The sequence below is a fragment of the Castor canadensis genome, chromosome 4, assembly GCF_047511655.1.
Source record: "Castor canadensis chromosome 4, mCasCan1.hap1v2, whole genome shotgun sequence".
Lineage (NCBI taxonomy): Eukaryota > Metazoa > Chordata > Mammalia > Rodentia > Castoridae > Castor > Castor canadensis.
In genome coordinates, this window is record NC_133389.1 from 9718794 (window position 1) to 9735136 (window position 16343).

Consider the following 16343-nt stretch of genomic DNA (forward strand, 5'->3'; position numbering starts at 1 on the left):
ACGGGGTTGAGTGGGGCTTCCGTACTTCTCAAGCACTCTCAGTATTGAAGGGGAAGGAGAGGGATGGGAAGAAGGGAAGAGCATCACAGGGAGAGCGCCGCCTAGTGGACAAGTGGAGAGTAGAAGAAGGGAAGACTACCACAAGTAAATTCACGTGTTACGGATCTTGATTCCTGTATGATTTAGGGAGAAAATGAAAGGAAATGAAAGCAAATATTTATTTAGAGTGAAAAAGACAACAATTCACTAATTTGGTAAATCTAACAAATACCATAAAAATCACAAAACCCAGAAAATATTTAAAACCTTTAATAATTACAATTAGTATAACATAATTATAATAATACATTTGCAATTTGATCAATTTTTAGCATGACAGTGGCTTTGTAATACAAAATTTCTTAGAGAGGGTTTAACCTTTCTTCCAGAAAAGGTGGTCATTTTTTTGTGAATGAAATTGGAATGAATACGGTCACAATGTTAACATGTAAGTCTGCTGTTTGAAATATTCACTCCTTAAAGTTTGTACAACACAAGCATAAAAGCTATGTTATAAGAAATTGTCACTTGAAAATGTGGTGCATTATCAAATTAATTTTTGAGGAGAGAACTTTCATACTGACTACATACTCATGCGAAGCAAATCTAAAAACATATTCACTACTTACAAATTGTACACATCCTCTACTCAACATTTACTAGGAAAGATCCCACCTATTTCCACAGCTGCTCCATCTGCACCAGAGAAAGCAAGGGTACTGGAGGAAAGGTCAGAGTGGAAGGACATAGACATTTAAATAAGTAGGGTTCAGTTATCTTATTCTGAAAATTGCACTAAATATTTGACCTGTTTGCATCCCTCTAGAACTTCTACAGATAAGGATATGACTCTTTGCCTTTGTAGAGTGCAGTAAAATGTATACACATGTAAGAAAACTTTTCCAGGAATCTGGGAAGGGTAGGATGAAGGAGAATGGTTGAGGAGGTGAATTCAAGTATGATATATTTGATACATTGTAAAAACCTGTGTAAATGTCACAATGTACCCCCACCCAGCACGATAAAGGAAAAATATGAGAAAAAAGTAACCAAACTAAATATTAAATAACTTTACATTAGCACAATCTTTTTTATAATACATACGAAATTATTTTTAAGGCAACCTACAGTCAGTATGAAAAGTAAAACAAAGTTGATATTTTATTTCAAAGTTGAAGTTATTGACTAGGAACACAGGTAGCTCTTTCCATGTCACTGATACAAAAGAAGAAAACATTGTTGAATGGAAGAAGCTGACACTTGCAGAGTCGACATGGGTCAATTTATGGCTATTTTGGTAAGTTTGGTGTATTAGCCAGGGTTCTCCCAAGCAATGGAAGGAACCAATATACCAATATGATGTGTGAGTGTTTTGCATGCCTGCATATGTTCATATACAAGTACACACATACACCCAAAGAGAGAGAGAGAGAGAGAGAGAGAGAGAGAGAGAGAGAGAGAGATTGTAAATCAAATCCCTGCCAAACTGGAGACCCAGGAATGCAGAAAGTCCCAATGCCTTAGCCACAGGCTCTCAGGCAGGAGTTGCTTCCTGTTGCTCATGGAAGGGTCAGAATTTTGTTCTATTTGGGACTTCAGTTTATTGGATGAGAGCCACATGGAGTCCATGAACAGAGGAAGAGGAGGCAATCCACTTTACTCAATCTATGTGTTCAAGTGTTAGTCTCCTCCAAACTACATACCTAACCACACTGAGAATAATGTTTGATCAAGTTATCTGGCAACATGTAACAGACTCAAGCTGGCTTACAAAATCAACCAGCACAGTTGGTCTTTAGGATGTCCACATCCCTTACAGCTTTGTGATCTGGTAGTTTAAAGTAGCAGATCTCAACTTGGGATGCATCTGAATATAATGAATTTCTCAAAATGAAGATAGCTGAGAAGCACCAGTATCAATTAAATCAAAATTTCCCAAAGGGACTTGGCAATATAGATATGTCTATATATGTCTATCTTTCTATCTTTAATTTTTAAATGCTTTCCTGGTGAGTCTAATGAATTCTGCTAATTCCGTACAACTGTGATAAAATATTTTAATGCAATGTTCATATTATACATATCAGAATTGCTGTACAGGGTTCTACCAGCACCTCACTTTGAACACATTAGAAAATGTTTTAATATGGATATAGAAATACATCTTCCATTAGCTTTGATAACTTCAGTACTGTATTACAAAGGAAAATTGCCTCAAGTGACAATTACATGTTGTAAAATGTACTCAAAAATCAAAAGGTACCCTCTGCTCCAGAATATCAGGTGCAGGTCTTAAAATCTCCTATATGAACCATAGAAAAAATGCCTGCTAAAAGAACCTCATACCCACGATTTCTGTGCTTTCATTAAAATCACAGATGTCAGTAGGATGGCACACAGACCTAAGAAGCACTAGGGATGCTGAGTTTGCACTGCATCCACAGTTCACAGCCCCTTATCAGAGCAGCCAAACTGAACTCCTTACATATCATTTGCAATGTGTTGACTGCTGTCCAGGACACAGTCCTAACATTCAAACAATACTCTCCCGGGGTGCCCAGTGACCTATTAAATAATCTGAAGAACTCAGCTCAGAATGGGTAATGACTACCTAAAACATAGTCTAAAACCAGAGACAGGATTTGTGTCTCAAAAGAATCTGTTGGCTGTAATGTTGAAATGACAGGTGCATTCCAGTACTGTAAGTGAAAAGGGGGTTATTTTTATATTTGTGACTTTTTTCTCTTTTGTTTTCATTTTAGTTGTTTTTTATTTGTTTATTTGCTTAAGTAACATTAGCAGGAAAAAGTATGAAATACATAGAAATTGTTTGTATTTTAATTTTCATCTGAATTCAGCAAAATTTTAATTTTTCACACTTTGTAATACATCTTCAAAGAATGTGTGATTATGAAATACTAAAGTTAGCATCCATTAAAACAAAATAAATTAATAAAATATAAATTGGAGAGAAAGAAATTAGTGTATAATAATTTGCTGTGTATTCAGTTCAAATATTCTAACAAGAAAAAGGAACACTATCCATTTTTCAATTATGCTCCCCATGTGAGCAATTTTGTCTCATTATATACAAACTTGTCTCTTCCAAACTTCAACAAATCATAAACATAGGTTCTTTGATCTTAAATTATATCTTTGAAAAGATAAAAAGGGTATTTTCATAGTAGGTCAGAGCTGGGAAGGACATCAGGAGTCCTTTAGTCTCACCTTTCCTCTCCTTTTCTGTTTTTTGGTTTTTATTTTGGTTTCTGGTTTTTGTTTGTTTGTTTGGTTGGTTTTGGATGGGACTGAAGTTTGAACTCGGGATTTTGCTCTTGCAAAGCAGACATTCTAGTGCTTGATCCTCTTGAGCCACATCTTTATAAAAATGATATATAGTGTATATGAAAGGTGTGGCAATTCAAAATACATTATTTCAGATGTTTTGTGTCATGCAAATAATTTTTTAAGTGGGGTAATATATATTCCTCTCTATAATCTGATTTTTCACTTGAGTGTATATTATCAATCCCTTGGTGTCAGTACTTGGAGGAAGACGAGAGGAGATGGGCATACCCACAGGGTAAAGAAAAGAAGGCAGGTGACCTGGTCTAGTCTCCTTTTCAGCATGACAACTGGTCTTCCAGTAGAAAAGATTAATGCTGTTTACTACAAGGTAGATCCTTTTCTATGGAGTGAATGATCTTAACAGAAAGGTACTGAATAAGGGTTTCTTACAGGGAAAAAAAACAACAAGAAGCCTCAGAAACTTTAGATTTCAGAGGCATGGTGCAGTGGAAAACATACTGCCAGCTAAGGTATAAAATAAAGATATTTCATAAACTATGTGCTCCCCAGTGTGTGAAACATTGCCATTGTGTGAGATGATTTAATTCCCTATGAAAATGACTTAGAGACATTTTCTTTTTAACCTATTGATATAATTATCAAACTATTAATTTATATAGCATAATTAAACATTAACTGGCTTCTTTCTATTGTGTTTTAAATTTTAAAGTAGTATTGCTTAACCTAAATAAATGTTAAAATATCTCATTTTACCGATCTTCTTCTTTATCATTTTATGATTTTACAACTAAAATGAATTCCAAATAGCCTACATTTTTTCATGATTTCCATAATAATCTTAGAGTTAAATAAGTCATCTCAGTGTTCTGAGGGTTACCTTGGCAATGGCTATAAATTATCCACTAGTGCTTTAATTAACTCTGACTTATGTAATTTAGTGCTTATATTATTCTTAATTACATTTGTTTTAAAAGGTCTTGAAGATACTTATATCAGTAAAGTGGGTCCCATATGCTCCATTTTCTTAAACATTTGCAGGATTCTAATATGCTGTTTTATCTGTCTTACTCTTGGCCTGATAAGCTAATTTATTTCAGACAAAGAACAAGCTGGACAGATTTTCATGATGGATAGGACTTCAGGGATGAAGTGTCCTCAAAAACCCAAATTCCTTAGGGATCCAGAGTCATAGAATCCTCAGGCTAATGAAGGCAAGTGTGGGAGTTCAACCAATCTGCTCACACTGTAGCCATGACCACTGTTCAGAATAGAGGCTCTTAAGAGCTACTAAGAAAAATGTCAGTACAGAGCATTATTAATTTAATGTTAGCCACAAATTGTTAAGGACATTTGCTCAGAACTACGAATAGGGCTATGAATAAAGCAGACCTGAGCTAGATCCTCTTGAAGCTGACAGTACAATGGGAAAAGTCTGCAGGTAATAAACATAACTATACATTTTGAGAAGGTCTTTCAAATTTTCACACATTGCTTTGAGGAAAAATAGGAAAGGAAAAGCATAACTTGGATTCAAATGATTCCTCTTCAAGGAAGTGAGGTGTAAATTGGGATGAATGGCAAGGTGTGATTACAGGAGGGCACAGAGCTGTGAGTAATGTGTTAAATAGAGAATGCAGCTAATGACCAGAAAGAAGCTTGGTCCATTTGATGAAATGAAGGAATGTCAGTGTAGCTAGAGTCCAATGTGGACAGGGAAGAAAGACAAAGAAGTGTCAGAAAAGGCATTGCAGAAGTGGAACCAACAGGCAACAGCACAAGATAGAAGTAGGAAACCCTGTCAAGGCATCCATCCCTGTGAGAAACCAACCACTCCCTTAAGACTCCAGGTGTCTCTCCATGTGTTACTCCCCCCACCCAACAGGAGGAGGAAATTATCTGATTGGTGAGTTTAAAGGGGGCCGTGAACACATGTATATGTGCTCCTTCCTTCCTTACCATCCCATTTCTTTGGGAAAGAGGTATCTGTGAGAAACACACATTCCGCACTCTTTCTCAAGAACAAGGATGTGGAGTGACAGGGTCCAACAATGCTTCCAGCAGTCCAGCCCACCTGTGTGCATGGATGTAAAGAAACTCTTATTAAGAGAGTTTAGGAAAGCAACACCTTACCTGATGTATTGTTAAGATATCATATTAATAATGATTACTACATCAAGTAAAATATCAACTCTTTTATCAAAAACTAGCTAGATGCTTACCAAATTTATTCTGCAGGGAGCGGTGGTCAGGAGTATTCACATGTGTGATGAGGGAGAAAATAATGCACACTACTCCCAAGCCTTATCCATATAAATCATTCCTACAATATCCTCCTCTCTCTCTCTCTCTTTTTTTTAAATCTTTAGTCAGATACCTAGTGGTGAGGTATGGGAACTCTGAAAATTCAGAGGACAACATTGAATAGAAGTCTGCTGTCCCCACACAGGATGGGAGTATATATGAGTCAAAAGTAATTATCTATTAGATACCACTTATTAAAATTTGTATTACTTTTTTGGATCACTTAGGATAGAAAAGAGTGGTATCATTATTAAGCATCCAACAAACCATAAGTATCAATTGTCTAGCCTGGTGGATTTGGATGTTCTTGGACTTACAAATTATTTGGAAGGCAGTTATTCCTCTAGGTAAAAGGGAAGTAAATGAAATGTTTTAAGGAAGTAGTTAATGTGATCTAATTTAAGATTTTAGAACTATCATCCTGGTTGGGGAGTGAAAATGAGTTAAAATAGATTCATGGTGGTGGTGATAAAATCTGGAAGGAGAGCCAAACCAAGACACTATGAACAGTAGGGATAGAAACAAATACCATGAGACATCATGTGGAGGGAGAATTGAAGATATTGGGCTGGCAGAGTGGCTCAAGTGTAGAGCTCCTGCCTAGCAAGCTCAAAGGCCTGAATTCAAAATCCAGTATTACAACAACAACAAAAAGAAATTATATGTTAATGTTTTAGCTACTTCCTCACTTCCACTTTTCCTTTCTCTTTCTTTCTTTTTCTTCTTTCTTTCTCTCTCCCTCCTTTCCTTCCTTCCTTCTTTCTTTCCTTCTTTCCTTCCCCTCCTGTCTCTCTCTCCCTCTCTCTCTCTCTCTCTCTCTCTCTGTCTTGCTAACTTTTTGCCCAGGCTGAGCTCAAACCATGATCCTCCTGATCTATATCTCCCTAAGAGCTGGGATTATAGGCACGAACCCCCACACCTGGATGTAACAATTTCTTTAAACCACTGAATAAATCTGACACAACCTTTCACATTAGCTTTGACCTCACAGCTGTGCTAATATCACACAATATGCCTATTTCTAATAACTATTTTTCTCCTTAAAGAATATAAGATATATGGGTAGAATTCTAGCTGCACATAACTAATAATTCCTAGTCTCTATTTCCCCAAAATCATAAATTTATTTTGAAGTGTAAGCTACAAGTACCAACAGGTATTTCAAAGTGCCTGTGTTTCTATAAATATTTATAAAAGAACATTGTAAATTATATGCTATTAGACATATTTGTGATCACTAAAAAGATTTTGTATTAAAATCCATGAAAAGGTATTAGGTGAAAGAACAGAATTTTTAGGATAAATGAAAGTTCCTCTACATTTTTCATCTTGAGACTAATTTCTAAATGTTAGTAGTATTTCCATATATGGCAAAGGATCACTTCCATTGCGGAATGAATCAGTCATTGATTTTTTTAAAATGAAGTATCATAGTTATTTGAAATCAATGATGCTTGCATGAACATTTGATCCTCTGCACCATGAGATTTCAAAGAAATGATCATTTCAGCACAGTTGGAATTCATAATCTAATTCCAAATCAATATGTACAGACTTAAAAAGGAAGAGCTGAATAAATTTGAAATTCAACATAGGAAAAGCATTTTGGATATAATTGCCTCTATTGCTCACTGTCTTGGTTGCATTTTAAATACGTACTTAGATTTTACAATTAAATTCTTACCATTTCTATCTCTAAATGTCAGTGGTTTAAGAGAAAGGCACACAAGGCTTTTAAATACATTTTAAAAATCTAGGTCTATCAAGCACATCTGTTCCCAACTCTAACAATTATGAATTTTTTCATCAGCAGTCTTAGCCAGGCCTGCATTTGCTTTTAATGATTTCGGGCTTCTACAAAAGAATTATACATGTATTCAAACGTTTATACATACAAAGTGCTTCCGTGAAAGTGAAGGCCATTATCAGAAATTTTCAGAAGGAGAGTACACAAGCAGAACGGATGAGAAGTTTCAGGTGATGGATCCCAAGTGTCTTTCAATTGTATTTGAACTTTGAATATTTTACATTTTCTCTACAATGCCATTTCTAAAAGTAGTATAAAATCCTTGTTCTGTTATAATCCATTTTAAAAAACAATTAAAGTGTATTTGAATAATTACATGTGACTATTAGTTCATTTTTTAAGTATTTTAAACCTTTCATATTATTTTACAAAAATTTGGGATGTGGAAAGAGATATTTTTAAAAGCCCATATAAATTATGCAAACCATGTTTTTATCTTTGTATTTACAGCATCTCATCTCTACAATAAAAATTCTCTGCTCATTCTTACTGTTGAGCTTTGTGGTTCATTTAACTGAAATATACGATCAAAATTTTGAGGAGGCCTCCTGGTGCTTGCCACAGGCTGTGTTCTTACACTGACTGTACAGATAAAGAGAAGGAAAAGCAAACCTACCCCACACACACTTCAACCCCCGTGCCTGGTCTGTACCTTGAATGAGAACATGTGGAGTGCCAGAAAAAACAAGTTTTATGCAGTTTAATAAAACTTTCCTCAATTTCAGACTTGTTCTGTTCTGAAACACCTATTAGCGATTTCATCTAGTGAAAACATTGCATGTATATTAATACATAATTTTGGGTGGTCATATATAGAACCAATTTATATTTTATAATGCTATATTTTTCTACCTATATATGTTTGTTTAGAGTGGACATTTTCAGATTTGGGATGGATAAATCATATTTCAACAGAAATATTACACATTTTAAAATACATATTGTTTTGTAAATCAATTAAAAACCATGTCTAGTTCTCAAAATAATTGTAACATGAACACTAAATTACTTGAATAAATAGACTTAAGAAACTAGAGTAGCATTACCAAGTCTGCAGTGCACACTAGTGGCCAGAGATAGTACAAGCAAGCGACATTCTTTTCAAGTTAATTTTAAGACCAACTCTATAGTAAATATTATTTGTCAGTCAAATTAAAAACCTATATCATATAGAGCATGTGTGATACACTTTGAACATAACATGATTTTTGCATTGTTAACTATTCTTCCAGGAAGTGTTAATTAATCATAAATATTCACACCAGAGACACCATGTCCATTTAGGTACCAGTGCAAGTGTAATCCTATAACTCTGCAAATACATTTATGTGTCTATGCAGTGCACATATAACTGTATTGCACACACATCTGCTACACATTAATCCGTTTGAAATTGTTTGGTTTTTAAATTTTCCTCTTTGTTTTCTTTCCTTTGTTTTGTTCAATGTTATTTCCTATATACTTACCTGGCACAATGCTTTAATACACAGAATATGCACAATACTATTTTGTATTTTATTAAATTTATTTTTAAAAATACATAAACATAAAGTTGTACATATATGGAGCAGCATGTGATGTTTCAATGTGTATATACATTGACAATTAATCATGCAAAACATATTTATATCTTCAAATATTATACTCTCAAATCATTTCTTTATGGCTAAAACATTCAAAATCATTTATATTTCTTCTGTTCTGAAACTCCTATCAGCATTTCATCTGGTAAAAACATCACACATGTATTAATATATAATTATGTGTGGTCATCAGATGAAGGACCAATTTATCTCACAATATTTCATATTTTTGAAATATGCAGTACATTATGATTACAATAGTCACCCTACTGTGAAAGAACAAACCAGAACTTCTGAGTCTTATGTGGCTTTAAGTTAATACCCACTGATTAACGCCGCCAATCAATCCTTCCCTTTCCACTGGTTTCCAAACTCTAGTGATCACCATTCCATTCTCAGTTATTATGAAATCAACGTCTTTGCATTCCACTAGTAAGTGAGATTATGGAGTATTTGTGCTTGGCTCGATTTCACGTAACATGATCATGTTCCATCCATACCGTCCCAAATGACAGGATTTTATTTTAAAGTTGTCTAAAAAGTAAATGTTATAAATTACTGAAATGAGAGTTTCAATGATGCCCTTTTATTGATGATAATACAAAAGTATAAAGGCAAGTAGTTGATCCTGAATAACTAGAATGGCAACATGAAGAGAACCTAACTATACTTGAGATAAATTAATATTTCCAAGATTGATTCATGAAAGAATATGAAAATATTATTTATAGATAATTGGTATGAAGTAAGATGTCTTCATTTATCCCTTCATAAGTTCCTAGAATGGCTAGGTACTTACTGGTGATTACTAACCATTCACAATTTAGATGAATGTCAAAACATGATGTATAGCTCAAATATATTAAATAGAATTTTTTAAAAGAAAGAAAGGGCAATATAAAACTTCAAAAAAGTGTCATTTAGAACACAATTTCTTATGGCCTAAGTTTACAATTGATATATGATCCTAAATATTCCTTTTCTGGAGAAACTCAGATTTTTAACCATTCTTTCTCTTGTCTGTTCAGCCTTCTTCCTTTTGCCTACTTGGTTACATATCTAAAGAGAGAAAACCGTGGTTTATGTTGCATGGTCCCATACCTCTTTCATATTTGCTGCCTTGGAATTTTTCAGTGCTTCATATTTCCATTTCCACAGACACAAAGCTGACTCCAGTCGTTCTATTTCCTTTTCCAAAGATACACGCATCCTAAATCATTAAAGAATGAGAGCAAAGTGGAAATAACTCTTAAATACATTTAGGAATGCATCAGAGTTTATATTTTCCTAATTTTTCACATTTGTTTATGATAATTATGAAATAAAATATTTTCCAACTTATTAAAAATTATAAATATTGAATAAAACTTGGCTTAATCTGCTTATATGTTGATTAACTTCGCAATAGAGTAAACATATTTAGTTTGGCATAGCCAGTATTGATTTTCTGTCAATTTTTCTCCTACATATTTCATGCATTTCTCTTAATTCTCCTCATTTATATTATTCCTATATGTATAAGGAGATGTGTTTCTGACTTTAACATGTTTTTTGTCCATCTTCATAGTTTTGCTGTGTATGGATGAAGAATCCAGCAAGATAACACAGAATACCAAAGATAAAACTTACCATCTAAGTTTTAAAAGTCAGTCATTTAAGCTGGCTGTGATGGTGAACACCTGTAATCCTGGTATGTAGGAATCCTACACAGGAGGATCTAGAGTTCAAGGTCACCATGGGCTACATAGTGAGATTCTTTCCCAAAAGAAAAATCCAGCAATATAGGATTGAATAAATAATTATTTACAACAAAAAATTCAACCATTTATTGGAAATGTAAAATCATAAATATTTTCAAATTTTTTTTACAAAGGAATTTTAACTGGGATTTTTATTTAAATTACTTAAATTAATTCTCCATTTATGAAAGTAAGAACAGAACTAGGATTAGAATCTGGTCATTTTATATCTAAACCATAGATTACTCTTTCTTTGCCTATAATGTCCATTAAATGAGTCATTGGAAATAATTGTTATATTTGTTTTTGTCATTAGTATGTACTGACCTTTGCAATTGTCCTGTCCTCATCTATGCTATAGATTAGACTATTGTTCAAAAGTACTCATTCTTTTCTCTCTATGTGTATGGACAGAGCTGATTTTCTCATCTCTCAACTCTAGACTTTGACATGGGAAATGAGCAAATGTGACAGAAGCAGAAGTTGGAAAAGAACTTGTGTGTTTGGCTCTAGATAAACAAAATCTGATTGTTATAACACTGGAACTTTTGTGGTTTTTAAGTTCAGCTTTGTTGCATTTATAATTAATAAACTACAGATCTATTGAGTGGCATTAAATGTTTTAGAAACATACTAAAATGCATTCACAAAACTAGAAAATGCATACAGAATCAAAACTGAATGTTATTCAAAAATTATAAGAAATAGGACCCTCCCTGGTAGAATACTTTGAAAAAATTCAAAATAATGTTAGACTGTAAATATATTACTTTGATGCAATCAAATGTATATAAGGATCCTATTGAAGAATTATAGCATTACATTTGCATGAATCATGCCATAAAATAGAGTATAAAAGAATTAAAATTTAGACTAATCACAGAACACTTAAATTATAAAATAAAGTCCCACTGTCTATAGGACTGTAATTGGTAATCTCTTGTTAACACAGAAAATGTATTAAAAAACTAACAGATTTTTAATATAGAAATCTAGGTCCTATGAACAATGCTATGGTTCAAAATTAACCACCTCAGCCTAAGCTTCTTGTACATAAGCAGTTTATCCATCTGACACCCATGGTGTTTACCAGGATATTGTTTTTGTCTTCAGTGGCTGTGTTTGGAATGCCAAGAAGAATGAAGAACAGAAATATTTACCAAATCAGCAAATATTAGTATTTGGTGTTAAATTAGAAACATGTTTACCAACTATCATACGTTGAAATATGTTGAATGTCTGGCATGCAAGTACTTTTAAGTTTTGGATGATAATGCTGATTACAATACTTAAAAGATATTAGGCATTGGTTAGGGCTTTTGAATTTAAGGTGAAAAGTCTAAAAATGATAGTTACTAAGTTTGTAACTTCCTTAGAACATTCAAAGTAAGGACCATCATATTTGTAATTCTTTTTTTTTTTTTTTTAGATTTAGGTGAGTAAAACCCTGGAATATTTTGTCAGTAATGGAGAATATTTAAAAGCAAAGGAAACGTTAAACAAACAAAATAATTCAATCAAAAGTTTTAATTAATTATATTTATTTAGTGGAGCATACATAATTGTTCCCTAAAATTAATTGGAGAATTACTTTATTCATGAACAGTAGGATAGAAAATTTATAATTGACGATTTGAAAATTTCTAAGCATTTAAATGTGCAAATTCAAAAACCTGTACAATGAAGAAAATGTCATTTTTGACATTATGCTTTAATAAAAATGCAAAAATCAAAGCAAAACTCAACGTTTTCCCAGTAAAGTGATTCATGCTAGAATCAAAATGATTTGTGATTACTGAAAAATAAATACTGATCTTCAAAAATGTCATCAAAATTATTATTCTTTGACAGTTTAGAACTATTTCAAGAAGATCATTTCAAAATATATGTTAACTTTCAATTTCAGTTACATATGAATATCACTAGAGATATAATTATATCAGGTTTACATCTAGACCTAAAATAAACGTCTGAAGCTATTCTGTGAAAGAATATAATTTTGTCAAAGGAAATTAAAATGAAAATGATGACTTTCTCCTACTAAAGGCAAATTAGTAACATTTCAAACATAGTAATAATTTTCCTTTTACATATACATTTTAAATAAAACAACTGACACATTAGTTTCCTTTAAAAATCTTTTATTTTGCCTGTTGTGACACAATCTCAGCACTCCTGAGGCTGAGACAGCAGGATTTCAACTAAAAGCAAGCCATAGCTACATAGGGAGATTCTGCCTCAAAAAAATATGAAATTGTGTATTTTCACTGTGTAAAAAGTTACAATTTGATCATGGGATTTACAAGACACGTAATTTATAAAAATCTACTAAATAATAATGGTGTCCAACTATTTTTACTGCGGCCTCATTAAAAATGTATGTGGAATGTGCAAGATTTAAAGACATTGCACACCTAAGGTTAGGCAGCAGGGGGCGCTCTATAAATCCTTAATTTTCTATTATAATAATTGTGTTTCAGAGAGATTTTCAAAGTTTATTGATCCTGTATTTAAATTCATAAGCAAAATGTATACTATCATGATGCTATTTGAAGTGCAAGAAGTGGAGATAAAGAACTTATAACACACATAAAAGTTTTACATGCATATCTCACTACTTCAGTCCATTTAAACTAGGAAAATTGAAACCCATATAATATTATATACAAATACTTATGCAATGGAATGTATTCAGTGTTTCTTGCATATTTTTCTGGATCTGCCCATTTAAAGTGTCATAAACAAGAGAATGGAAAAATAATTTCTTTAAGATTGAAACACATTTTAAAGTGTACCAAATATTCTACAGTATGATAATAATTTTAAGCTGACCATGAAGGAACAAAAAATTCAAGTAATTCATATTACCAGCCTCTTTCCAATATATTATTTGTGTGTGATCCTTACAAGAATTGTGTATTTTGCAAAGATAATGACCACATTCTGCACGCTCTTATCATAAATGATTCTGACATTCCTTCCATTGAGAGTGCCCCTCTTGCTAGAACTGAGTCTGCTTCCCCCAGTAAACCTGACAAGGAATATTCTCTGACTTTTGAGGGCAGGTCACTAAAATTCCATAATGACTCTGTGTTTAAAGCCAGAAGACCACAAGGACAAGTCACTTGCAAGTGTTCCAATAGAAACCCAGATGAGAAGTGAGATCATTCACCAGGTATGTGAGTGAGGAAGACATCCAGCTCCCAGCCTCCCATTCAGCTCCAGGCTTTGAGCTACGCCAACAGAAGCCACATGTAAGAGAAGAGCTGTCCGTGCCAAGCCATACAGGACATTCATGAATGGAAGACAGTAACTATTGCTTAAAGAACCAAGGTTTAGGAAAGTCTGATACATAGCAATAGATAATAGGAACCTCATATCATTACCTGTATTTTTACAAAAGAGAAATCAGCTCAGTATTATAGAGCTGCATCAGAACCAAGGTGAATATTCATCTTAGTCACACTTAAGTATGATTGTCAGTCACAAATTTAGTATTCTTTCCTTTAAACAGTGATGGATAATTTGTAACAAATCATTTTCTGTGATCAATATCTCACCAAACTGTGATTTATCTGTTAACAATATTAACATACTTATTCATTTTTATTTATTTCAGAAGTCCAATAAAGTTGTAAAAGTTAGAGAATATATTGAATATTTTAACCATTACTTTAAGAATTCAAATACAACTAACATTAATGTACCAGAGATGATGAGAACAGGATTATGGTAAAAAAAATTTCAAATCATAAAAACCCAACAAGTTATAAATTACTTTTCAAGCTCAATTTTTTAAACTTACAACTTTACACATGGGTAATATATGTTATCAAATGATGTTTGTCATATTTAGAATTTTAAGAGGTTCCAATTTCAGGTTTGATTAAGGGACACAATGATGAGTACTTACTCTCTTTCCTTCCTTAAGATTGTTTGGCACTCATCCAAGTGCACTGGCAAAGCTGAAATTTCAGTTCCTTTATTCTCCAAAGGTGGATTTATTGCTTGCAGCTCTAGCTCAGGTGTCCTTGCAAAGTTTCTAGAACCACTATTCTTTAATAACTCTGGATTGGGTTTCATCATCTCATTTAATTTCAGTGGATCAATAATCACATCTTCTTCCTAGGAAAAGCAAAAAAAAGTTGTTGAATATTTAAAACACTCAGGAAAACCTATGAAGAAAGCTTATTTTCAAAAGTAAGTAAAATGATGACAAATCTTTCATCTATATTTTCCATTTCCTAAGGCTTATTATATGATTAGACTAAATTGCATTCTGCAAATTTTTCTATGTCCTAACATCAAATAACATAATTTCTTTAAAGTTCTACTTTAACTTTTAGTTTGCCTCTTTTTTCTATTCAAGGCTAAAAATAACCCTGTGTACACTCAAATACCTGTAAAGAGTTTTTTTTAACAAGTTGATGCATTCTCCTTTAACATTGTCACAAGAACCTGAGAGTTTTGAAGTCAAGCTAAGTGATTTTGAAAGAACTTTTGAAGGACAGAACAGAAAGAATTTCAAGGAAAGTCTTGCATATTTTAATAAATGTGTGTACTGAGTTTTACTTAACTAGTAAATCTCAAATAAAACCCACCCATATTTTAATAAATATGGGCATGAATTATTAGAATATCACACCACACCAAAAAATTCTGTATCATAACACTTCAAAAAATTCATGCTATAGACCTGCCTATAAATTTAAATCTGCAGATTTATGTGATTTAAATAATATAAAGCAAATTTCAGTTCAGACCATTACACTTCATTTTTAGTGTTCTACTTTTTAAATATTATGTGGATGCCAGGTTATTTAGTATTATTCATGTATTTATTCTTTCCATAATTCATGTTGTGACTACCTGTACCATTTTGGAAAATAATAAAATAGGATATGTACCTTATTTGTAAGGTAAAAGGCAAGGTCATGGAAAATCCTAGGTTCAAATAACCTATAACTATACAAGTCCTTATTATTAGGCCCAGAGTTAGAAAGAAAACTGCTCAAAATAAACAACTGGTTAAAGCTTCCTTAACAGCCAATGCTTGTTTCCCTACAATCACAAATTTTACTTAATTCCCCCCACAACAACGTTAACAAATACCAACTCCGTGTGATTTCTACTTGACATGCTTATAGAAAGATTTTCCAAATGAAAAGCCAAGAATTTAAGATATTCCAAGGATAACACATGTGTAAGACATCCTTACTTTTCTCAAACATAGAGTTTAATGACTTATAATAATTAAGAAATATTTTGTGGTTTCGGTGTACACTGTGTCAGTTATGCTTCCTCATCTCTATCAAGGTGTTCAGATTTTTACATTATCATAACTACATTTTGAGGATACATACTATTCCCAAAGATGTACATAAAGGTACTAGCAGTTTGGATTAGAAGTTAAATAAAAAGCCTAAGTGGTTGATGTACTTCCTATACAAGAATGACTATAGAATTTTTAAACCTGTTGAAATCATCATAAGAAGGTAACTAAAGTAGAAAGGAGAAATATAAAGAGGACAAACCAATTAATTCTGGTTATTCTATCTATCTATC

The 16343-nt window shown here is 32.8% G+C and overlaps 1 protein-coding gene and 1 non-coding gene across 2 annotated transcripts in view; one reads left to right on the plus strand and one right to left on the minus strand.

Annotated features, from left to right (window-relative positions):
- Positions 1-293: 293 nt before the first annotated feature.
- Ccdc102b (coiled-coil domain containing 102B) overlaps positions 294-16343 on the minus strand; it is a 49034-nt gene continuing 32984 nt past the window's right edge. Inside the window, exons 8-10 of the mRNA XM_074069663.1 lie at positions 14692-14903; positions 10141-10249; positions 294-9573 (exon numbers count right to left, since the gene is read on the minus strand). Coding sequence (XP_073925764.1) covers positions 9559-9573; positions 10141-10249; positions 14692-14903 — 336 coding nt within the window. The 3' untranslated portion in view covers positions 294-9558. The remainder of the gene's footprint in view (positions 9574-10140; positions 10250-14691; positions 14904-16343) is intronic.
- LOC141422967 (small nucleolar RNA SNORA51) lies at positions 7999-8127 on the plus strand. The gene has a single exon (XR_012447651.1). It is a non-coding gene; the product is annotated as a small nucleolar RNA SNORA51 (small nucleolar RNA).